Below are 27,883 nucleotides of genomic sequence, written 5' to 3'. Positions count from 1 at the left end.
ACCCTCCATGTGGCTCTCGCCGTGCCCTCTTTACACCCAACACGTGGCTGTCACCGTGCCCTCTTTACACCCTGCACGTGGCTGTCACCGTGCCCTCTTTACACTCTACATGTGGCTGTCACCGTGCCTTCTTTACACCCTCCATGTGGCTGTCACCGTGCCCTCTTTACACCCTACACGTGGCTGTCACCGTGCCCTCTTTACACCCTACACGTGGCTGTCGCCGTGCCCTCTTTACACCCTACACGTGGCTGTCACCGTACCCTCTTTACACCCTACACGTGGCTGTCGCCGGGCCCTCTTTACACCCAACACGTGGCTGTCACCGTGCCCTCTTTACACCCTACACGTGGCTGTCACTGTGCCCTCTTTACACCCTACACGTGGCTATCACCGTGCCCTCTTAACACCCTACACGTGGCTGTCACCGTGCCCTCTTTACACCCTACACGTGGCTGTCGCCGTGCCCTCATTGTATCACTGTGTCCAGATTATGGTATGTCAGTATCATACCCATGCTAGTGGGTTTCGCTAAAATGGTAAACGTCTTAGACCTACATCACTTCGGGCTTCCATCGCACATTAAACACACACGCTGATGTATCTCTGGGATGCTGTTCAACGAGGCGTTAAACCGAACTCACCCACTATTGTTAAGGACCGCCCCTGTGGTCTAGTGGTAGAGCGTCCGCCTTGAGAGCGGAAGGTCCGGGGTTCGATGCCCGCCCGCGTTGTATCAAAAGATGTTAAAAATACTTGTTGTTACCCTGCCTGGCGCTCGGCATTAACGGGCTAAAACAAATCCCACTTCACCTCACTTTTGTTAAGTGAAATGTTAGTGCATTCTGGTCTAATCATATCACCTAAACGCAACCACACGTACATGCTCGTGAAAACATGGCGACTGGTATAAATGCGAAAAAAGCGTGCAGACTCATTGTTACTGAGTTTTGCAGCAACGATGGGAGCGTCTTGTCGAGGCCTTCGTTTGTCATGTCTTGTCTTGTTGGACATTGCATTGATAGTCCAGGTCCTCACGGTAAGTGGGATGCACAGTCTTAGCTGTACAGTCTGTACGTCTAACCTCATTTGTCCATGTTTTTGTTTTTTTCCGTTTGTTGTTTAACGCCGCCCTCAGCAATATGACGGCGGTCTGTAAATAATCGAGTCGGGACCAGACAACCCAGTGATTGGCATTATTTGGGATCCCAGACGATTGTGTAATCAATAAAAAGAAGACCGCTATTAGATCTACCATTGAAAAAAATGTTCCATCCCCCCCAAAAAGTATAATAAAATATACACTCACTGCGGGATAAATGACTTTGATAGGTGTTGATGAGAATAAACTGGTACTTGAATAAAAGGGGGATAACTCTTGTATCTGTCCGTTACAGTTGGCTTATTCACTCACCTTAAAAAAATACAAAACAGATTTTAGTACCAAAATAATGCAATTAATATTTTCATTAAATATGTTTTCACCTCAGTACACAATAAGAATTACTTTAATGAATGAGAAGGCATTGTTTTAAAAATAATGAAAGACGCCAAACAAAGCCCAAACAATTCACACTCCAGTGGCCTCAGAAGAGTAGTATTTTGAGTTATATCCCCTTACTTTCTTGACAACTTATTTTATAGCAGTTCATGCCTTATGCACCTCAAATGAATGGAATATGAACTCAGTATTTTGAAAATTATGCACGTAATGTACGACTTTAAGTCATACCTTCACCACACATTATTGATCTTTTTATCTACCAAACCTAATAAAATAGTTACCATGGCTCCCCTCTCACCAAACCAGTTACCACAAAGTGCAAGTTTTGAATATCAAACCGATGCGCAAATATTAAGAGTGTATTTCAAGATACTAATTTTCATGATTACTTTCTATTTTATGATAGGGGGGCGAGAGTGGTCCAGTCGTCTAAGGCGTCGCAATTCGCTGTGCAGAGTTGCGTTCCTTGTCACGCCAGAAAACTTTGGTTGTGGGTTCGAATCCCGGTCCGCCCCGATTATGTTTCTAGGTTTGTCAGCACCATACCCGTACTCGTGGGTTTCACCGAATTGGTAAACATCTGAGACCTGCATCACTTGGGGCTTTCCTCCCACATTAAGCTGACACGCCGTGATATAACTGGAATAGTGTTAAAAGCGCCGTTAACACAGCTCACTCACTCACTATGATAATTATGATAATTAACTCAAAGTGTTTCAGAGTGGTTTCAAGAGTGATAAAATAATATGCATGTTACAATTCACGTTTAACTGTAATTACTTTTTCTATACATCATATATATGTTTGTAATGTTTGGCATAACATTTCAACATATTTTTGAAGAAAATGGCAATCGATTTACAGTGCATTTATCATTCATTTACCTATTCATATGCCTGTGTTTCACAGAATCCTTCTAATGCAATGATTTGTTTGCTGTTTAACGCCGCGTTCGGCAATATTCCAGCGATATGGCGGCGGCCTCTAAATACTAAAGTCTTGACCAGACAATTCTGCGATAAACATCATGAGCATCGATCTACGCATTTGGGATCCAATGACATGCAACCGCCATGTCAGCGAGCCTGGCAGCCCAGTCCCGTTAGTGGACTCATTGGACGAGCGGGGCGGTCGGGTAGCCTAGTGGTTAAAGCGTTCGCTCGTCACGCCGAAGACCCGGGTTCGATTCCCGACATTGGTACAATGTGTGAAGCCCATTTCTGGTGTCCCCCGCCGTGATATTGCTGGAATATTGCTAAAAGCGGCGTTAAACCATACTCTCACTCACTCACTCATTGGACGAGCATTGGTTGCCGTAGATCAACTTTAACCTGGATTTGATATTACCATGACAACTTGAGATATATATTGGTAATCATCTAGTCAGCAAAATACAGTGAACGTGCATGTTGTAAATTTTGTACGTGTTTACACAGTATTCAGTTTTTGCAGAATGTCTGGATTTACATCTTTTATCATGACGTCATTTCCGTGAATCGAATATGCGCTCTCAACTTGATGACGTCATATATTGGATGACATTATATTTTAGGGGGAAGTGTCCAGTGAGTTGTTCCCCATAGATGTAACTGAGGCACACAGATAAAGGCATTGGCAGAACGATCACACCCAAAAGTGGTAGACATATGACAATCAGTATTAGGGGGAAATGGTACAGATAATGGACGCGAGGATTGCTTGAATATGCTGGAAATACCAAACTTAACCCACTTGTTCGTAAAATGGACTCGTTTGACATTTCTGAGGTCAGTTTCTGTTCAGGGAGTCATCATTAACATTTGCGTAAATAGTTTTAAAGCTTCTACAGTTTATCAACATCCTTAGAGAGGCAGTTCATAATGTTGATATATAAGAAATAGACGACTCGTGGTCGTTGTTGATCATACAATAAAACACTGTTGCGCCCCTCATGGTTTGTTCTCCCTGCAGTGTTTTATTGTACGATACATAACTCACTGGTTGTTTAATTCTTAAATACAATCACTTTTATACAATATGTACATTTGATTTATGCGATCAACAGATACCCTAACATGAAATTAATACATCCTATTAACATAGTTCATAAAAATAGTACAGACTAGTGTCACGTATCTGCTTTACCTTATATATTCGACCATCTGAAACTATATGGAATATTAACCGTTCTTTTCAGATCACCACTCCACTTCCGGGCGAGATTACTACCAGCAGCAATGGAAGCATCACTGCGGTAAGAAATGGGGAGAATTCTTCATTTTGTTTGTTTGTTTGTTTGTTGTATAACGCCGCACTCAGCAATATTCCAGTTATGATGGTGGTCTGTAATAAATCGAGTCTTGACCAGACAGTCCAGTGATTGACATCATGAGCATCGACCCACGCAATTGGGGATACGATGACATGCATCAGCCAAGTCGGCGAGCCTGACCACCCGATCCCGTTGCTCGGCTCTTTCGAAAAGCATAGTCGCCTTTTACGGCAAGCATGGGTTTCCAAAGAACTATTCTACCCCGGAACTTGGTCGTGGTCGTTGTTGATCATACAATCAAACACTGTTGCTCCCCTCATGGTTTGTTCTCCCTGCAGTGTTTTATTGTACGATAAATAACTCACACTGGTTGTTTATGTCTTAAATACAATCACTTTTATACAATATGTACATTTGGTTTATGCGATCAACAGACACCCTAACATGAAATTAATACATCCTATTAACATATAGTTAATAAAAATAGTACACAGACGTCAAAGTTTCCTTTTGTTTGCCATGACAATCTGATTGTTAATGTAGTGGTAAGTGCATATTCATTTTCTCAATTATTTATAATTAACACATCTATTTTTTTTAAACCTGCATACCTGTATTTATGATGTTATTTACTAAACATCCATATCATAATAAATTAAGTGACTTAGTATATTTAATATGTAAGTACCAAACACCCAACTTTTGCCTTTTCTATTTCGTATGACTAAAAACTGTATGTATACCTATTTATACTTATAATGGTAATAATACGGACAACGTTAAAAGGGGGAATTCCAGACAGAATATTAATAGACACAACAGGTGCGGGACCAGTTGGCATACAGTTTTGAAGTTTGTCACGAGAATGGTCAAACAAGCCTGACACCGAAACAAACAAATTTCGTATTATGTACTAACACAGCATGTACAGTTTCATAAACTTCAGTGTTAATTTTAACTAATTTGTTTCTCGTGCTCAATGCAAATGTTTTCAACCGAAATGAAAACACTTTTCTATCCCGGAATGGGCATAACTGTACGTAAAATAAATGTATTATTATACATCTAAACTACTATTTTATATCACTATTACATTATCAAATGGGTAAACTTCAATGCAAAACTTACAGGGTTTCTGCTACTCATTTATTAGACACTCCCCATCATTTTTTACCACATGCTGAATGTGTATTCGTCTCGTGCGATCCGTGTTGACACTTCATTTATACCCGTGCAAAATAATACCGAGCATGTCATATCCGGTTCGTTTTATTCTTTAAATTAAAGCCGTTATTATTTACACATCCCAAAAAATGTTGCGTGCGATCTTCCCGTTTTATTACAGTTGTATTTATCAAATGCCTTTATCTTCAAGATTGTCTCCATGGGAGGTTCTTACGTACCGACATGGAGAAATAATCATTAAATACACAAAGGCTAAACTACATGGTCATAAAGTTAAACATTCGGAAGTGTAAAAAAATATTGACTTTTTTTCATCTAATTAAAATCAATGTAAACCGTAAGAATAATTCCGCCTGGAATAACAAGTTGAGCCGATGTGAATGCCATCAGTACAAACGGCAGCCATTACAGCCGAGTCGGGAGTGTTGCTATTATTGGTTATTGAGATTGTTTATTTGTCTGATAAGTGCATATTAAAGAAGGATTGCAGCTTTACTTTCAAGCCATTTTGCAGTCGTAAAGCCTGCCCATGGCGATCCGGTAAACCCCGTGACGTCATTAGGCTGGCTAGCATTATGAGCATCGATCCACGCAATTGGGATACGATGACACGAATTAACCAAGTCAGCAAGCCTGACCACTCATCCCGTAAGTCGTCTCTTATGACTTATTCTCTACCTTGATCTTCACAGGAACTAATTAATCTCCGTGTCACGTATCTGTTTACCTGATATATTCGACTATCTGAAACTATAAGGAATATTAACCGTTCTTTTCAGATCACCACTCCACTTCCGGGCGGGAATACTACCAGCAGCAATGGAAGCATCACTGCGGTAAGAAATGGGGAGAATTCTTCATTTTGTTTGTTTGTTTGTTGTATAACGCCGCACTCGGCAATATTCCAGTTATGATGGTGGTCTGTAATTAATCGAGTCTGGACCAGACAGTCCAGTGATTGACATCATGAGCATCGACCCACGCAATTGGGGATACGATGACATGCATCAGCCAAGTCGGCGAGCCTGACCACCCGATCCCGTTTGTCGGCTCTTTCGAAAAGCATAGTCGCCTTTTACGTCAAGCATGTGTTTCCAAAGAACTATTCTACCCCGGAACTTCACGGGTGGAATTCTTCATGTGGTGACGTGGCATAGAAAACAATCTTGGGTAGGGGTGCTGTCGTGAGGGCATGTGGCTTGGGATCGGTTGATGTTGATAAATTGTGCAATTATAATTATTATGATAGTTATGAAAAGAATAATTATGCTTCAAACTGTTAGGAAAAAGTCTGCCACAAAAAACAACTAAATTGCAAGGTGCCTTATAAAAAATAATTAGTCTCAGATGTAACTTGAAGCATTTCTGGTTTTTGCAGCAGTAGCTGAAAACAATATCTCGTCTCCATACATAATTCCCGATATTCCCGATAGTTCAATGACCCCCCTCCCCCCCCGATATTTCACCGCCATATCATAGTATATTGGAAAGCTTACTTAAAAAAACACATTTCCAAAATGACATTATGTATACCTATTTATACTCATAATGGTAATAATACGGACAACGTTAAAAGGGGGAATTCCAGAAAGAATATTAATAGACACAACAGGTGCGGGACCAGTTGGCATACAGTTTTGAATTTTGTCACGAGAATGGTCAAACAAGCCTGACACCGAAACAAACAAATTTCGTATTATGTAATAACACAGCATGTACTGTTTCATAAACTTCAGTGTTAATTTTAACTAATTTGTTTCTCGTGCTCAATGCAAATGTTTTCAACCGAAATGAAAACTTTTCTATCCCGAAATGGGCATAACTGTACGTAAAATAAATGTATTATTATACATCTAAACTACTATTTTATATCACTATTACATGATCAAATGGGTAAAATTCAATGCAAAACTTACAGGGTATCTGCTACTCATATATTAGGCACTCCCCATCATTTTTTACCACATGCTGAATGTGTATTCGTCTCGTGCGATCCGTGTTGACACTTCATTTATACCCGTGCAAAATAATGCCGAGCATGTCATTTCCGGGTCGTTTTATTCTTTAAATTAAAGCCGTTATTATTTACACATCCCCAAAAAATAATGTTGCGTGCGATCTTCCCGTTATATTACAGTTGTATTTATCAGATACCTTTATCTTCAAGATTGTCTCCATGGGAGGTTCTTACGTACCGACATGGAGAAATAATCATTAAATACACAAAGGCTAAACTACATGGTCATAAAGTTAAACATTCGGAAGTGTAAAAAAATATTGACTTTTTTTCATCTAATTAAAATCAATGTAAACCGTAAGAATAATTCCGCCTGGAATAAAAAGTTGAGCCGATGTGAATGCCATCAGTACAAACGGCAGCCATTACAGCCGAGTCGGGAGTGTTGCTTTTATTGGTTATTCCGATTGTTTATTTGTCTGATAAGTGCATATTAAAGAAGGATTGCAGCTTTACTTTCAAGCCATTTTGCAGTCGTAAAGCCTGCCCATGGCGATCCGGGGAACCCCGTGACGTCATTAGGCTGGCTAGCATTATGAGCATCGATCCACGCAATTGGGATACGATGACACGAATTAACCAAGTCAGCAAGCCTGACCACTCATCCCGTAAGTCGTCTCTTATGACTTATTCTCTACCTTGATCTTCACGGGAACTAATTAATCTCCGTGTCACGTATCTGCTTTACCTGATATATTCAACAATCTGAAACTATAAGGAATATTAACCGTTCTTTTCAGATCACCACTCCACTTCCGGGCGAGATTACTACCAGCAGCAATGGAAGCATCGATGCGGTAAGAAATGGGGAGAATTCTTCATTTTGTTTGTTTGTTTGTTGTATAACGCCGCACTCGGCAATATTCCAGTTATGATAGTGGTCTGTAATTAATCGAGTCTTGACCAGACAGTCCAGTGATTGACATCATGAGCATCGACCCACGCAATTGAGGATACGATGACATGCATCAGCCAAGTCGGCGAGCCTGACCACCCGATCCCGTTGCTCGGCTCTTTCGAAAAGCATAGTCGCCTTTTACGGCAAGCATGGGTTTCCAAAGAACTATTCTAACCCAGAACTTGGTCGTGGTCGTTGTTGATCATACAATAAAACACTGTTGCTCCCCTCATGGTTTGTTCTCCCTGCAGTGTTTTATTGTACGATAAATAACTCACACTGGTTGTTTATTTCTTAAATACAATCACTTTTTTACAATATGTACATTTGATTTATGCGATCAGAAGATACCCTAACATGAAATTAATACATCCTATTAACATATAGTTAATAAAAATAGTACACAGACGTCAAAGATTCCTTTTCTGTTTGCCATGACAATCTGATTGTTAATGTAGTGGTAAGTGCATATTCATTTTCTCAATTATTTATAATTAACACATCTATTTTTTTTAAACCTGCATACCTGTATTTCTGATATTTACTAAACATCCATATCATAATAAATTAAGTGACTTAGTATATTTAATATGTAAGTACCAAACACCCAACTTTTGCTTTTTCTATTTCGTATGACTAAAAACTGTATGTATACCTATTTATACTTATAATGGTAATAATACGGACAACGTTAAAAGGGGGAATTCCAGACAGAATATTAATAAACACAACAGGTGCGGGACCAGTTGGCATACAGTTTTGAAGTTTGCACGAGAATGGTCAAACAAGCCTGACACCGAAACAAACAAGTTCCGTATTATGTACTAACACAGCATGTACAGTTTCATAAACTTCAGTGTTAATTTTAACTAATTTGTTTCTCGTGCTCAATGCAAATGTTTTCAACCGAAATGAAAACACTTTTCTATCCCGGAATGGGCATAACTGTACGTAAAATAAATGTATTATTATACATCTAAACTACTATTTTATATCACTATTACATTATCAAATGGGTAAACTTCAATGCAAAACTTACAGGGTATCTGCTACTCATTTATTAGACACTCCCCATCATTTTTTACCACATGCTGAATGTGTATTCGTCTCGTGCGATCCGTGTTGACACTTCATTTATACCCGTGCAAAATAACAGCGGGCATGTTTCCGGTTCGTTTTATTCTTTAAATTAAAGCCGTTATTATTTACACATCCCAAAAAATGTTGCGTGCGATCTTCCCGTTATATTACAGTTGTATTTATCAGATACCTTTATCTTCAAGATTGTCTCCATGGGAGGTTCTTACGTACCGACATGGAGAAATAATCATTAAATACACAAAGGCTAAACTACATGGTCATAAAGTTAAACATTCGGAAGTGTAAAAAAATATTGACTTTTTTTCATCTAATTAAAATCAATGTAAACCGTAAGAATAATTCCGCCTGGAATAAAAAGTTGAGCCGATGTGAATGAATGATCAGTACAAACGGCAGTCATTACAGTGTTGCTATTATTGGTTATTCAGATTGTCTATTTGTCGGATAAGTGCATATTAAAGAAGGATTGCAGCTTTACTTTCAACCATTTTGCAGTCGTAAAGCCTGCCAATGGCGATCCGGGGAACCCCGTGACGTCATTAGGCTGGCTAACATTATGAGCATCGATCCACGCAATTGGGATACGATGACACGAATTAACCAAGTCAGCAAGCCTGACCACTCATCCCGTAAGTCGTCTCTTATGACTTATTCTCTACCTTGATCTTCACGGGAACTAATTAATCTCCGTGTCACGTATCTGTTTACCTGATATATTCGACCATCTGAAACTATATGGGATATTAACGGTTCTTTTCAGATCACCACTCCACTTCCGGGCGGGAATACTACCAGCGGCAATGGAAGCATCACTGCGGTAAGAAATGGGGAGAATTCTTCATTTTGTTTGTTTGTTTGTTGTATAACGCCGCACTCAGCAATATTCCAGTTATGATAGTGGTCTGTAATTAATCGAGCCAAGTCGGCGAGCCTGACCACCCGGTCCGTTGGTCGGCTCTTTCGAAAAGCATAGTCGCCTTTTACGGCAAGCATGGGTTTCCAAAGAACTATTCTACCCCGGAACTTCACGGGTGGAATTCTTCATGTGGTGACGTGGCATAGAAAACAATCTTTGGTAGGGGTGCTGTCGTGAGGGCATGTGGCTTGGGGTCGGTTGATGTTGATAAATTGTGCAATTATAATAATTATGATAGTTATGAAAAAAATAATTATGCTTCAAACTGTTGGGAAAAAGTCTGCCACAAAAACAACTAAATTGCAAGGTGCCTTTTTGAAAAATAATTAGTCTCAGATTTAACTTGAAGCATATCTGGTTTTGCAGCAGTACCTGAAAACAATATCTCGTCTCCATACATAATTCCCGATAGTTCAATGACCCCCCTCCCCCCCGATATTTCACCGCCATATCATAGTATATTGGAAAGCTTACTTAAAAAAACACATTTCAAGGGAACTAATTAATCTCCGTGTCACGTATCTGTTTACCTGATATATTCGACCATCTGAAACTATATGGAATATTAACCGTTCTTTTCAGATCACCACTCCACTTCCGGGCGGGAATACTACCAGCAGCAATGGAAGCATCACTGTGGTAAGAAATGGGGAGAATTCTTCATTTTGTTTGTTTGTTTGTTGTATAACGCCGCACTCGGCAATATTCCAGTTATGATGGTGGTCTGTAATTAATCGAGTCTGGACCAGACAGTCCAGTGATTGACATCATGAGCATCGACCCACGCAATTGAGGATACGATGACATGCATCAGCCAAGTCGGCGAGCCTGACCACCCGATCCCGTTGCTCGGCTCTTTCGAAAAGCATAGTCGCCTTTTACGGCAAGCATGGGTTTCCAAAGAACTATTCTACCCCGGAACTTCACGGGTGGAATTCTTCATGTGGTGACGTGGCATAGAAAACAATCTTGGGTAGGGGTGCTGTCGTGAGGGCATGTGGCTTGGGGTCGGTTGATGTTGATAAATTGTGCAATTATAATAATTATGATAGTTATGAAAAGAATAATTATGCTTCAAACTATTGGGAAAAAGTCTGCCACAAAAATAACTAAATATTTAGTCTCAGATTTAACTTGAAGCATATCTGGTTTTGCAGCAGTACCTGAATACAATATCTCGTCTCCATACATAATTCCCGATATTCCCGATAGTTCAATGACACCCCCCTTACTTAAGAAAACACCTTTCCAAAATGACATTTTAGTTTTTTTCTCCTGTATATCACAATGACGAGGTGATATAATTTGCTGTGCTCATATTTTAGGAAAAGTTGACAATTTCGAGGAATAAATTGTCATTTGCTGTGTTCCTGCTTAAATTTCCCGTCAAAATTGCGAACTTCACTTTGCGTACTTCTCCTGCTTAATTGACTTGCGGTGTTCGGAACTCTTTAGGCGACAATTTATTTCTTGGTTTGCGGATTCCAAACTCATGATCATTTCAAAAGTGAGGTAGGCCAATAAAGAAAAGACAAAACAAAAACCTCTCAGATTTTGTTAACTTGACTTTTGTCCTAAAGAGTTAAGTAGGTATACAAAAATATATTCTGGACTAACAAAGTAAAATTATTTTTTTTATTATATCCCTGGCGGACAGCTAACACACACATGGCAATACAACAACATTCATGTCATGGGTGAAATGCATGAAAGACACCACCATTTTGGCAGCATGGGCGTCGATTAACTCTTTCAACACCAGTCAACCAGAAGACTTTACTGCTGTGACACCGAGTTCCCAGAGACTCTTGTGTGATAGATGAAGCCAACATTTATCACGGATATCCGCGATATAACTGGAATATTGTTAAAAGCGGCGTTAAACCCAACTCACTCGCTCACTTATCACGGAAATTATCTGCTTGTAAAACATCTTTGCTGCTACATGTTTGGCTGTACACTATTTGAAAAGGTCTAACTAATCCTATTGTTTATAAATATGAAAGTTATGTGTATCACATTTTTCAAATAATTAATTTAAAACTTAATTAGGTTCGTTTTAAGTTAAAAAATGTAAGCTAACACATTCATAACGTCCAGATTAAGCACCAAGGAGCGAAAATGTAACGATTTGCGGCAAATATAAGATTTAATAAAATCCATTTACCTATTTCTTTTTTATTTTCATTGTTTACGTCATCGGAAAATTATTTTAAAAAGAATTACAAATAGTATCTGTCATCACCCATTTCCCGATAATAGTGGCTGTCCGCTCACTAGCATGAGAAAATACCTCCGTTTTCGAAGCTTCGTATGACTAACATGTGCGTCGAAGGCTGCCGTGACGGTATCAATTAAAAAGCTTATTCTTCCGCACCCTGAAGGGGAAGTATAAGGGTTAGCTTGTTTTTTGACTGAAGGAGAGCGCCTTTTTGGTTTCTCTAAGACAGTGCATAATATTCATCTTCTGAGGACACCGTCTCCGTGGTCTAGTGGTAGAGCGTCCGCCCGCGGAGCGGAAGGTCCGGGGTTCGATCCCCGACCGCGTCATACCAAAAGACGTAAAAAGATGGTATTTGTTGTTACCCTGTCTGGCGCTCGGCATTAAGGGACTAAAACAAGGACTGGTCAGTTCGGACTCTGAGTGGGGTATTTAAACTGCGGCATGGTATCTCAGTGAGCTAACACTATAAATCGGCATCAGTCCGGACTTGTACAAGCAGCCACACAAACACACACACGTACATGCACGTCGCTATATAAGTGCAATAATCTTGGACGCGACGTTAAACCTCATTTCACCTCACCTCACCTCACCTCACCTCATCTTCTGAGGCATGTTTCACAGAGACGTTGTTCCAATGGGGTTGGTGTTTTTGTATATCTACCCGTTTCAATATTTAGTTTGTGATTACTTAATAGAAGTTTTGAGAGATGTGTCTATGAGCTTTGTTTTTACAATATGTAAGACAATTCTCAATATTTACAGATGACTTGACCAACCTGTATGTTCATAACTTGCTGTTGAATAAATGGGAATCCCTTAAATGAATGCGTGAACATGTTTTTACATTTGGTAAAAGGCTATTTACAGTGGATTCATTACATGTATTTGTGTTTACTGTTTCAAAACTTTGTTTATTTAACTCAGCCAACATTTTGATTGATATTTGCTGCCAGAGCATGTTGAAGGATGACACTTCTTGTTATCTATATAGGACATGCAATCAATTAGTTTTTTATATTAATGGTACTAATAGTGGGTATATACCAAGTTCTGCCTTAGTGTTTCTTGTGCTGACCATTTAAAGATACTTCATTAATAACAACCAATTTGAAGTTTACACCAATCCTCTCCTCCCATTGCTTACACTTCCTTCCTCTGCATGTGACATTATATGGCCGGGGACAATTGATCCACTGCAGCAATCTCTACTTGTATTGTTTCACCGACATAATGATAATAGTAACATCCACTGGAGTCTTTTCATAGCTGAAACATGCGATTTAATTGGATATAAAATGGTTTCTAGTGAAATCTGCTACAAGGTACCTGATTGGTCAACTTTAAGCACGTGACCTAAAGCAGCCAATCAAATTACAGCAATGTTATCGTCTCGTGTATGCTAGTTTTCAGATTTTGACGAAAGGTTTTGGTTAAATCGTGTTCTGAACGTTTTAAGCAGGAAATCGCGATCTATATTGAAAATATGGAACTTCATGGATGTATCGTGCAAGGTTACGAACTGTGACAAAGATTTCTTATGCATATATTTTGGCATTAAACATCTTGTCCGAGCCGAGAAATCAAGGCGACGAAAGCCGAGTCGCATTTGACTTACATTACACGCAATCGCACGAAAGAAAATTACTTTGTAAGTTATGTGTATATTTTATTTTATTTTATTTATAACTTTGTAAAAGATATTTAAACATTTGCTTGAAACGTCTTTATTTTGCTCGACATGTTCGATGAGGACCCGTTGTCGAAGTGTCAGAATTTTTATTTTCAATAACATTGCGGGAAATGGTGAATAATTTTTTAATCTATTGATAACAAATTGATAATTGAAATGGAATACCCATTTCAGACATTGCGAAATGTGATAGATTTAATAACTGAATATGACAGCTAGGTTAATAAAATTATATACTATTCTGACGTGACTTGGCCGATGTACCGGCCTGCGGTGTTAGGAGTTAACCTGGTCGCCACTGCGCTTTGCGTTGACACGCTTCGATGGTATTAGAGAAAGATCCCAGCGAGAAATATCAGAGTGACTTCCCTTTGCTTTACACTCGCGGAGAGAATGAAATCTTTTTTGGTTTGAACTTTTTATGCATTTTTTAAAATAAAGATCGGCGGTAATAAAAAGTAGTTTTAATTTTTATTTTGGACTTTGAAAGAGCGGCGCATCTGTAAACCAAGTAATTAAACAAATGTCGCCTTATTCCATTCAAACAAAAGGATACAGCAGTCAAACATGCTGTCAAGCTATTGCCAGATCCGTGAAGGCACAGTAGAATTTCCACAGCAATGCTACCAATAGTAACATATAGCCTTTAGTAATATATACTACTCAAAACAAGTTAAAGAGCACCCACAATTAGAAAGCTGAGTGTTGCAATTCCACCAGCCATGACAGATTAACTATTGTCATATGAAGAAAACGGGTGTTCCTTAACATATTTTGAGTAGTATATTATGTATGTTAAGTAGTCTGCAAAAACGGTGACTCTATTTTTACATGACACAAGTACTGTTTTAGCAATATAAGTGTAAAAACCTGGCTACTTCCATTAGGCAATAACATTTTGTCTCATATTTATTTCAAAACAAATCTGCCAGTTGAGATTTACATGTTAAAAACCCTGTTTTTTATAACTTGATTGTCACAGCAGATCCCAATTGTCATTGTTCCTTATATCTTTGGTAAGTAAGTGGTTTTGCCCCGCTTTTAGCAATATTCCAGCAATTGGTTTCAAACATTGTACCCATGTTGGGAATCGAACCCGGGTCTTCGGCGTGACGAGCAAACGCTTTAACCACAAGGCTACCCAACCGCCCCTACACTTCTGGTCGACAGCAAACCGTGTATCCATTCTTACTTTGGATTCAATCACTTGGTATGTAAAATGTACTTTGTCAGACATGCTTTACCAGCTTCGACTAGCATATTTATATAAAACATACCATTTTAGCAGCGTATTACACAAATCGAATATATAGTCCTACAGTCTCGTAAACATTAATGAACTTCAAAAGACGAAATGTCTACTGTGTATTAAACGTATTAACGAAACAATCTCAAATTACATTTGCCCAAAACCGAGTCAGAAAGTTAAATGTACCACTTCCCGATATGCATTATGAAACGGGAATGATACTGTTAACATAAATGGTACTTTATTATTATTGATGACAGAACACCTAGTCAGTGGATGTCTTAGACACCACAGGTGAAGCTCAGCAACGTTTTGAGGTGGAGTGTAGCTGGGTGGGTGACCGTGTTTGGCAGCTCAGCTGAGTTTCTGGTGCTTCGGTCCTGCCCAACACTGAAGCACATGCGTTGTTTCTTGCGCCTCCGGGGGCGGTCGGGTAGCCTAGTGGTTAAAGCTATCGCTCGTCACGCCGAAGACTCGGGTTCGACTCCCGACATGGGTACAATGTGTGAAGCCCATTTCTGGTGTCCCCCGCCGTGATATTGCTGGAATATTGCTTAAAGCGGCGTAAATCTATACTCACTCACTCTTGCGCCTCCGACAGCTTGGGCTGTATACTCACACGATGCTGAATGAAATCGAGCGGTCACTGATCCATTGATGGTATAACCAATGTAGTACTTTGAGCAGGCGACTGTGGTGAGTAACTGTATGGCAGTATCATCAGTGGCCATGTGGCCGGCCCATGCAGACAGGCTTCTGTTGCCAGGGTTCGCACGGGCTGGGAGTGTGGGCTGTTTGGAACCTGTGTCGAGGATTCTTAGTTCCAAACCAAACGTCTTGGCGAGGGGGGGGGGGGGGGGGGGGGGGGGGGGGTACTAGAGGGACGGTCTGACCAGGTTGTTCTCCTGACGTCAAGGGTCATGTGATGCTGCGAGGTACCGGATTCCTACGTCCGCTTTACACCCATCACGCGTTCACTGTTGATGTAATTATGATGTCGTTACAATTGTCTTTGTCCACATCAGTCACTTTTGCTCAGAGCAAAGCAAGAGCGTTCTCGCCTACCTTGAAAAGTATTGAACAAAGTCATTGATTCCGAACTCTCGTCGTCGTCGTCGTCGTCGTCGTCGCTGTTCGTCTAATTTATGAACGTGTCGAGTTCCTGATATATTCGACTACTTTCTAAAGCTGTACGTTTGTATGATAATAACCTTTTCATCATCCCGGCATATGATGCGGGGGGATAGTCATGGTATGTTATGGTATGGTCCGTCTGTCCGTCCGTCCGTCCGTATTACATTTCCGGAGCATAACTTGAAAACCATGAACAAAATGTAATCCACATTTGGTACATATATTAACCCTTTTTACACCCAACACGTGGCTGTCAGCTTGCCCTCTTTACACCCTCCATGTGGCTGTCGCCGCGCCCTCTTTACACCCTCCATGTGGCTGTCACCGCGCCCTCTTTACACCCTCCATGTGGCTGTCACCGTGCCCTCTTTACACCCGACACGCGGCTGTCACCGCGCCCTCTTTACACCCTACACGTGGATGTCGCCGTGCCCTCTTTACACCCTACACGTGGATGTCGCCGTGCCCTCTTTACACCCGACACGCGGCTGTCACCGTGCCCTCTTTACACCCGACACGCATGCACAGTTGATATTTAGGAAGTTGAGTTGAAATTGTCCTTGTCCAGATCCCCACTTTTGCTAAGTGAAAATCTAGAGTGTGCTCTATAAGACTATGTGATGAAAAGACTATTTTCTTAAGCTGTACGTTTGGATGACCCGGCATACAATGCGGGGGAATATATAGTTATCATATAATCTGTCCTTCCGTCCATATTTTGTTTCCGGAGCATAACTTGAAAACCATGTAACATTTTTCATCCAAACACAGATCACCACAGCTCCTCATGGCGGGAACGTTTCCAGCAGCAACGGACATATCACCGGGGTAAGGGAAGAAGAGCATGCTTTGTGATGACATTGGCATAGAAACATGCGACTGATGCGATAGGGTGGTCAGGCTCACTGACTTGGTTGATGCATGTCATCGTATCCCAAATGCGTGGATTAATGCTCGTGATATTAATTACTGGATTGCCTGGTCCAGACACGATTATATAGCTGTAATATTGCTGAGTGCGGCAACCAAAATAAACAAAGTATATCTTGTGATGAAAAAGGGAGGCTGCTCCAGGGTGAAATACTTGAGGGTGGAATACCTCAGGGTGGAATACCTCAGGGTGGAATACTTCAGGGTGGAATACTTCAGGGTGGAATACTTCAGGGTGGAATACTTCAGGGTGGAATACCTCAGGGTGGAATACCTCAGGGTGGAATACTTCAGGGTGGAATACTTCAGGGTGGAATACCTCAGGGTGGAATACCTCAGGGTGGAATACCTCAGGGTGGAATACCTCAGGGTGGAATACCTCAGGGTGGAATACCTCAGGGTGGAAGATATAGGCTGATGAAATATAAGAGGTAGTTTGGGAGCAGTTCCTTCCTTTACATGGAGACAATGTGCGTAGGTCACATGCATGAGGTCGCATTTGGATGTAGTGGGGATTGGTTGCTGTCACATTATAGGGTGTAGTGGGGATTGCTTGCTGGCACACTATTGGGTGTAGTGTGGATTGAATGCTGGCACACTATTGGGTGTAGTGGGGATTGGTTGCTGGCACACTATTGGGTGTAGTGTGGATTGAATGCCGACACACTATTGGGTGTAGTGGGGATTGGTTGCTGGCACACTATTGGGTGTAGTGTGGATTGAATGCTGGCACACTATTGGGTGTAGTGGGATTGGTTGCTGACACACTATTGGGTGTAGTGGGATTGGTTGCTGGCACACTATTGGGTGTAGTGGGATTGAATGCTGGCACACTATTGGGTGTAGCGTGGATTGGTTGCTGACACACTATTGGGTGTAGTGTGGATTGGTTGCTGGCACACTATTGGGTATAGCGTGGATTGGTTGCTTACACACTATTGGGTGTAGAATGTAGAATATCAACACTCTAGATAAATACCCTGGCACTTCTAATTACAAAAAACGTCGACATCGAAATGAGGCCACCATATTTTATTGATGGCTTCACTGCTAATTTCTCACTGATGGGACGGTTATGTTTTCATTCGCATCTTTCAAAACGAAAGAATGGTAGCGATGGGATCCGTGTATCAATAAGACTGGAAATATTACACACTGTATAATCTAAAATGTCCAAATAATTGAGGATGGCTAGAACTGTTTCCATTAAAAATATTCTTTCTTTGCAGACCAGCTCTGACAATGGTGCCGACCACTACAGGAATATCTTCGGGGTAAGGAGATAAGGTCGGGCGTGCTTGGTCAGTGCAATGTGAAAAGGGAGTAAGTCCAGGTTTGGTAGCGACGTAATGGTGACCGAGCGAGTATATTCCAATACTCCACTCAGTATGGACGAGGCAAATATGTTCCTGGTACCATAAATTTATTCGTTTTGTGTAATGGGGTGTGCTGGCACCAGGTGATTGGGGAATCAATTCTGTTACAGGTGTTATAAAAAATGTTTATGAAAATGATTGATCGGGTTTGCCTTTCGTATTTTCGTATTAAATTATTTTGGGATAACATTTTCTGAAGCAGTGACTAAATATAAATCTACAATGACATCAATAAATATGACTAACAAATATCTGTTACAAGAGGAATGTTTTGTTACGTGTACAATTCTGTCTACAATACATCGGCAATACCTTAACCGTATGAAATCATTATTGCAAATAGGTTCAAGTTTTGTGGTATATATTTAACAGTAGGGATCTTTTGACGTCATTTGCTGATCGCTTCCACTGTCCCCTAAATACAGCGAGTGTGGAATTTGGGGAGGGGACGAAAGTGGAATTATGTCTTATGTCTAAAGGAGATATTGATCTAACTTCGATTTTCTTGTCTGTGGCGTACCATACCGCCTGGATCAGTTGTTTAATATTATAAATGTTCGTTCTTGCAGGACATTCTGACAGACAAACGGCAAACGAAGCACAACCAAATCATATCTTGCAACAAAATAGGAGCTGTTGTGCACAGTGAAAAGTCCGTGTACCGAGCCTGTGCCATTACATATAGTCAAATGATCTGCGCCAATTCGACTGTGCCAATGATATTGCCCGAAAAATCTACGTTCTATATTCTGAGAATCTACTTACCTTCAAATCTTAAGAATATTAAGAAGGATATTAATGCGTGCATCATGGATGGCCCCTACAAGGTAAATGGAACTAGCTCCTTGAAGTACAATGTCACAGTTTCCATGCTGTGGAATGATGGACGCGCTACAGGGGCAGAAGTACATTGTTTGGTAAGTGGCACTACCACAGCGACAACCACGCCAACAACTACGACCACCACGCCAACAACCACGACCACCACGCCAACAACCACGACCACCACGCCAACAACCACGACCACCACGCCAACAACCACGACCACCACGACCACCACGCCGACCACCACGACCACCACGCCAACCACCACGACCACCACGCCAACCACCACGACCACCACGCCAACAACCACGACCACCACGCCAACAACCACGACCACCACGCCAACAACCACGACCACCACGCCAACAACCACCACCACCACGCCAACAACCACCACCACGCCAACAACAACCACCACCACGCCAACAACCACCACCACCACGCCAACAACCACCACCACCACGCCAACAACCACCACCACCACGCCAACAACCACCACCACCACGCCAACAACCACCACCACCACGCCAACAACCACCACCACCACGCCAACAACCACCACCACCACCACGCCAACAACCACCACCACCACGCCAACAACCACCACCACCACGCCAACAACCACCACCACCACGCCAACAACCACCACCACCACGCCAACAACCACCACCACCACGCCAACAACCACCACCACCACGCCAACAACCACCACCACCACGCCAACAACCACCACCACCACGCCAACAACCACGACCACCACGCCAACAACCACGACCACCACGCCAACAACCACGACCACCACGCCAACCACCACGACCACCACGCCAACAACCACGACCACCACGCCAACAACCACGACCACAACGCCAACAACCACGACCACCACGCCAACAACCACGACCACCACGCCAACCACCACCACCACCACGCCAACCACCACGACCACCACGCCAACCACCACGACCACCACGCCAACCACCACCACCACCACGCCAACAACCACCACCACCACGTCAACAACCACCACCACCACGCCAACAACCACCACCACCACGCCAACAACCACCACCACCACGCCAACAACCACCACCACCACCACGCCAACAACCACCACCACCACCACGCCAACAACCACCACCACCACGCCAACAACCACCACCACGCCAACAACCACCACCACCACCACGCCAACAACCACCACCACGCCAACAACCACCACCACCACGCCAACAACCACGACCACCACGCCAACAACCACCACGACCACGCCAACAACCACGACCACCACGCCAACAACCACGACCACCACGCCAACAACCACGACCACCACGCCAACAACCACGACCACCACGCCAACAACCACGACCACCACGCCAACAACCACGACCACCACGCCAACCACCACGACCACCACGCCAACCACCACGACCACCACGCCAACCACCACGACCACCACGCCAACCACCACGACCACCACGCCAACCACCACGACCACCACGACCACCACGCCAACCACCACGCCAACCACCACCACCACCACGCCAACCACCACCACGCCAACCACCACCACCACCACCACGCCAACAACCACGACCACCACGCCAACAACCACGACCACCACGCCAACAACCACGACCACCACGCCAACAACAACGACCACCACGCCAACCACCACGACCACAACGCCAACCACCACGACCACCACGCCAACCACCACGACCACCACGCCAACCACCACGACCACCACGCCAACCACCACGACCACCACGCCAACCACCACCACCACCACGCCAACCACCACCACCACCACGCCAACCACCACCACCACCACGCCAACCACCACCACCACCACGCCAACAACCACCACCACCACGCCAACAACCACCACCACCACGCCAACAACCACCACCACCACGCCAACAACCACCACCACGCCAACAACCACCACCACCACGCCAACAACCACCACCACGCCAACAACCACCACCACCACGCCAACAACCACCACCACCACCACGCCAACAACCACCACCACCACGCCAACAACCACCACCACCACGCCAACAACCACCACCACCACGCCAACAACCACCACCACCACGCCAACAACCACCACCACCACGCCAACAACCACCACCACCACGCCAACAACCACGACCACCACGCCAACAACCACCACCACCACGCCAACAACCACGACCACCACGCCAACAACCACGACCACCACGCCAACCACCACGACCACCACGCCAACCACCACGACCACCACGCCAACAACCACGACCACCACGCCAACCACGACGACCACCACGCCAACCACGACGACCACCACGCCAACCACCACGACCACCACGCCAACCACCACGACCACCACGCCAACAACCACGACCACCACGCCAACAACCACGACCACCACGCCAACAACCACGACCACCACGCCAACAACCACGACCACCACGCCAACAACCACGACCACCACGCCAACAACCACGACCACCACGCCAACAACCACGACCACCACGCCAACCACCACGACCACCACGCCAACCACCACTACCACCACGCCAACCACCACCACGCCAACAACCACCACCACCACGCCAACAACCACCACCACCACGCCAACAACCACCACCACCACGCCAACAACCACCACCACCACGCCAACAACCACGACCACCACGCCAACAACCACGACCACCACGCCAACAACCACCACCACCACGCCAACAACCACCACCACCACGCCAACAACCACCACCACCACCACGCCAACAACCACCACCACCACCACGCCAACAACCACCACCACCACCACGCCAACAACCACCACCACCACGCCAACAACCACGACCACCACGCCAACAACCACGACCACCACGCCAACAACCACCACCACCACGCCAACCACCACCACCACCACGCCAACCACCACCACCACCACGCCAACCACCACTACGCCAACCACCACCACCACCACGCCAACCACCACCACCACCACGCCAACAACCACCACCACCACGCCAACCACCACCACCACCACCACGCCAACCACCACCACGCCAACCACCACCACCACCACGCCAACAACCACCACCACCACGCCAACAACCACCACCACCACGCCAACAACCACCACCACCACGCCAACAACCACCACGCCAACAACCACCACCACCACGCCAACAACCACCACCACCACCACGCCAACAACCACCACCACCACGCCAACAACCACCACCACCACGCCAACCACCACCACCACCACGCCAACCACCACTACGCCAACCACCACCACCACCACGCCAACCACCACCACCACCACGCCAACAACCACCACCACCACGCCAACAACCACCACCACCACGCCAACCACCACCACCACCACCACGCCAACCACCAGCACCACCACGCCAACCACCACCACGCCAACCACCACCACCACCACGCCAACAACCACCACCACCACGCCAACAACCACCACCACCACGCCAACAACCACCACCACCACGCCAACAACCACCACCACCACGCCAACAACCACCACGCCAACAACCACCACCACCACGCCAACAACCACCACCACCACCACGCCAACAACCACCACCACCACGCCAACAACCACCACTACAAAAACGCCATCCAACGCCACAACTTCGTATTGTGATGCCGACAAGAACCCTGATTACATTGTTCACATTGAAACAAAGTGTGGTTCCACTTCTGAAGCTACACCATCGATCGTCATCAGAACGGACCTTCATTTGTCGGCCATTGCGGTGTGCTACAAGGACCAAGTGTACAACTTCTCCACTTCAGACACTGTACACTTCCGCCTAAACGCCTCGTACAATCAAACTGACTACAAAGACAGATGCGTGTTTTCAAAACGCACAGACACGGAAGTTTACAACCTCAGAATTGAGGTGTCTTGGGGAGAGAGATTCAGCCACGTGCACACTTGTAAGAAGGAGTATCAAATCACCTGCACCTTTGAAGGCCGTCTCGGCAAGGGGAGTGCGTCCTCCAAGAGTGGCCCGTCACTGATAGCGGCTCAAGAAATTCAGTCTCACCAAGGTCAGAAAGGTTCTTCCAACATTAGTCTGGATGTCGTAAACGTCCTTGGAAAGCCGATTCCCGGCCCGATCCCTTTGGCCAGGAGGGTACAACTGTTGGCTACAGCAAGTGGTACGTCGTCTGAGCTTGGCTTGCGGCCGGTGGCGTGTGACGCCGTCTCGGCCAACGGTCACAGATACGCTGTTTTGCGAGCTGGTTGTGGTGATGGGATCATTTTTTCGAAAAACCAAGGATTTATGACCAGGGGATTACAAACATACAGTCCTTTCTTCAAAACATTTAAAATTCGCAAGGACAACAGTCTGAAATTTGAGTGTAACTTCACACTCTGTGCCAGCAGCTGTGACGGGGATTCTTGCAGCGGTAGGATTAAGAGATCAGCGGAGAGCTTCCTACCGGAAGAACCTTCCCCCATCATTGATGTGCAGTCCAGTAACACTCGGGAGTGGCTAGTCTTGCAGCTTGTCTTGCAGCTAGCCTGTATTGCATTCTTTGTTATGGTGATGTCGCAAATAGTCATACTTGTTTTGCTATTTTCCAATAGGCGACAAAAAAGAGTTACCATTTCGAGGCAATAAATACTCTCTCGATTCAAATGTTTCTCGTAATTATTTCAAGTACGTGTTTGTTTGTTTAACGCCGCACTCAGTAATATTTCAGCTGTATAACGGCGATCTGTAAATAATAGTCTGGACCAGACAATCCAGTGATTGACATCATGAGCATCGATCCACGCAATTGGGATACGATGACATGCATCAACCAAGTCAGCGATCCCGTTAGTCGCCTCTTACGACCAGCATAGTCTCCTTTTACGAAAAGCATGGGTTGCTGAAGACCTATTCTACCCCGGATCTTCACGGGTTTTCAAGTATGTGAGCCGCAGTCAGAATATTACAGCTGTTCTAAGCTGCTATGCCACATGTCATATGGTGCAGACAAGTGGTTGTAATCAACAAAGGGGCCACACAATCCTCCCTGACCGGTTTTAACAGGCATGGAGATACTTGACATAAGACCGTATCCTGCAGAACGTTTGTGGAAGCTAATTGGATGTTCTTACTGAATGCACTGATCATGCATATTGGGATTCCGGGTTGGAACTGGTCCCTGCCAACGTATCACTTGCGCTCCTTGATTAAAAACATGAACAGATTTGCAAAATATCTGTCGACGCCAAGTTGACGGTACACATGCTTTAAAAATGTTGCAGTCGACGGACATCTGCACGCTGAAATCCATTTTTACGAACAGGATGTATTGTTCGTTACGCGATTTTGATTGAATTGCATAGACTCGTTAATCCAGCAGAAACTAATTCCAGAATTCCAGCGTAGTTCGGCAAGGGTGGAAACTGGACTTTTATAGTCGGTTTACTCCCTTGTCTCGGGAAGATGGTATTCCGAAACTTGATGCAATCGGTCAGGGACGTTCAGGTACGATACAGATAAGCACGACAAGCTTTATCGACTCAAGAGAACGTTAGGCATCTTCCTCGTTATTAAAAGGCATGTATGATCTGGAGACAAGGACTTCTTTTACTATGACATAATCTAGGGATAAAAGTCAACATGTTCAGATTTATTTCTAAAAAGCCTAGTCAATTCGCATTGGGCAGGACCTTTCGGGTATGCATTTGATTTGAAAAAGGTAGTTCATAGTGTTATTAGCCCGGTGCATTTCAATATTATTTTTCACTGATTTACCTTTAATATACATACATCATAACTGTGTTCTAAGTGGGATTTTAAGATTTCAGTCCAGATATATTTCGATGATGACCCCTACGCAAAATGCCTAAAAAAAATAGAACTGCCTCTTAGTGACCACAAAAGTGAAACTGTACACTTGTTTGAATTGTTTGGTGTATATTTTGGATCAGACTAACATGGGGTTCTCAAATGTGTCTTCTTGTGAATAAATGTGAGAAGGTTGTAAATAATTTCAAGTGCATTGCCAAAACAAAGTGAGGTGCTGATAAATCATCGATTAGGCGGCGCTCTGTGGCGCAGTGGGAAGGGTCTCCTCGATCTCCATGACAGACTGGTGGAGTCTTCTTTACCCTTGGAGGCCTAGCCTTCTGAACCGGGCGTGGTGCGGAAAGGGTAGGGGCCGGGGTGGGTTTTTCCTGAGACTTGGTCTTGGCCTTAGCTTTGTCTAGAGGTCTCTTCCTTTGGCCGAGGTCAAAGGAGATTGAGAGGGTAGAGGTTTTAGACTTATAGGAAGTCTTGAGGGAGTAGTCCCCAACCCGGTAAGGCAGCAGGGGCTCCATGCCAGGATGGCAACAAGCTCCCTCGGCAGAGACTTGGCGAGGTCTCTCATGTTTGTAGGGTAAGCAAGCTTGGATGGACACGTGTGCACTGGGCGAGTGTCCAAGCCTCAGAACGCAACGATTTTTTTTATAGGATCGGACCCCATAGAGCGATAATTGAGTGCTTATGGATCTGGGGCGGTCGGGTAGCCTAGTGGTTAAAGCGTTCGCTCGTCACGCCGAAGACCCGGGTTCGATTCCCGACATGGGTACAATGTGTGAAGCCCATTTCAGGTGTCCCCCGCCGTGATATTGCTTGAATAATGCTAAAAAGCGGCGTAAAACTATGCTCACTCACTCATCACGCTTATGGATCTCAATAGTTCGCCTAGATCGCGATCGGAGTGGAGCGGGAACTGATCGTGCAAGATCGACACATTTGGGGTTGTTTGGTTATGATCAAGGGTCTTCAAGTCGCTATCGGATCGCATGGATCGCAAGAGGAGCGCTATCTGATCGTAATCAGATCGTAAGTGCCCCGAGATCGCCGAAAAATGAGGAGACCTATGGCGCTCCCTAAGAGCGCGAAGAGCGCAGTAGAGCGTCGCCTAGTGGAATGGGGGTATCATTGCTATATAGAGCATTGCTACATCAAGGCTTGACTATTGCTGTCAGGTATTTGTCTGCCTCAAAACGTCATCTTTCTAAACCTGACTTCAGTCAGAAATACCATTTGAGGGGGCACGGGTGGCCCAGTCGTCTCAGGCGCCGCGATTCGCCGTGCAGAGTTGCGTCCCTTGGGCACGCCAGAAACCTATGATTGTGGGTTCGAATCCCGGTTCACCCCGATTGTTTCTAGGTTTGTCGGCACAATACCCGTGCTCGTGGGTTTCACCGAAGTGGTAAACGTCTGAGACCTGCATCATTTCGGGCTTTCCTCCCACATTAAGCTGACACGCATCGATTTAACTGGAATATTGTTAAAAGCGGCGTTAAACCCAACTCACTAACGCACTCACTCACTAATACCATTTGCCAGTCTTGTGGAAAGTGTTTTTTCAGTATGAATGTCTATGCACAGACCTAAATAAGAAACAGACGAAGCGTCTCACTGGTCCCCTCTATTTGCTCTTCAGGTTTGTTCCAATCCCGTCAGTCATCTCATTGGTCGGTCAAGTTTGCGAAAGTCGTTCTGACGTTACCTGTAATGGGTTGTTTACCGGTAGGAAGGACTAATATCTGATCTTAATGAGGTTCCTGTGTAATGTGACTGGATCGTAAAATCATTCAAATAAAACAAACAGTCCGACGAAACTCTTGAACTCACGTGATCAAACACAAGGTACCCGTGCTGGCCGTGAATCTTGGTTTACTAGTTCAAAGCTGGTTTCTCAAAGCTGATTTCCCACCAATATGGCGACACACTAAGATGTAACTGAGACCGAAGCGGATTTAAATCCAACTTAAATTGATTCTCTCTTGTACACGGCCGCTTTCGTGGTCTAGTGGTCAGAGCGTACATCCGGGAAGGTCCGGGGTTCGATCCCCGTCCACGTCATACCAAATGACGTTAAAAGATGGTACTTGTTGTTACCCTGCCTTGCACTCGGCATTAAGGGGCTAAAACAAGGACGGTTCGGGTGTGATACTGTGGCTGAGGTGGGTATTCATGTTAAACTGCGGCATGGTATCTCAATGGGCTAGCACTATAAAATCGGCATTAGTCCAGTCTAGTACAAGCAACAACACGCACATGTTGCTATATCAGCGCAATAGTCTTGGACACGACGCTAATTCCTATTTCACGTCACCTCACTCTTGTACAGATGTTAAAGTACCACAGGAGTCGACATACACTCCTGTCTGTAATTCCATCAATAGGACAAGACATGGAAGCTGCTTGTGACAGACGGTTCACCCCAGTGAGTGTGTTGATTCTCTCGTTTCCGATACACTAATTATTTTTATTAACGAAACAATGTGTTGGGTGACGCAGCATGGGGAATCCAATGTGTTGAGTGACGCAGTATGGGGGATCCAATGTGTTGAGTGGCGCAGCATAGGAGGAGTCCAATGTGTTGGGTGACGCAGCATGGGAGGAGTCCAATGTGTTGAGTGACGCAGCATGGGAGGAGTCCAATGTGTTGGGTGACGCAGCATGGGAGGAGTCCAATGTGTTGAGTGACGCAGCATGGGAGGAGTCCAATGTGTTGAGTGACGCAGCATGGGAGGAGTCCAATGTGTTGAGTGAC

The 27,883-nt window shown here is 44.5% G+C and overlaps 1 protein-coding gene across 1 annotated transcript; it reads left to right on the top strand.

Annotated features, from left to right (window-relative positions):
* The first annotated feature begins 924 nt into the window (after positions 1-924).
* On the top strand, positions 925-23,976 carry LOC124149922 (mucin-5AC). Its single transcript, XM_048382599.1, has 10 exons — positions 925-1,039; positions 3,681-3,737; positions 5,720-5,776; positions 7,698-7,754; positions 9,717-9,773; positions 10,455-10,511; positions 16,944-17,000; positions 18,332-18,376; positions 19,048-19,450; positions 22,574-23,976. Exons 1-10 carry the CDS (start codon positions 962-964, stop codon positions 23,956-23,958), a joined length of 2,253 nt encoding a protein of 750 aa, XP_048238556.1. The 5' UTR covers positions 925-961; the 3' UTR covers positions 23,959-23,976.
* The last annotated feature ends 3,907 nt before the right edge of the window (positions 23,977-27,883 follow it).

Source organism: Haliotis rufescens, unplaced genomic scaffold (assembly GCF_023055435.1).
Source record: "Haliotis rufescens isolate VD_foot unplaced genomic scaffold, xgHalRufe1.0.p SCAF_4, whole genome shotgun sequence".
NCBI lineage: Eukaryota > Metazoa > Mollusca > Gastropoda > Lepetellida > Haliotidae > Haliotis > Haliotis rufescens.
The sequence above is the reverse complement of the archived record's forward strand: the minus strand, read 5'-3'. Positions and strand labels throughout refer to the sequence as shown.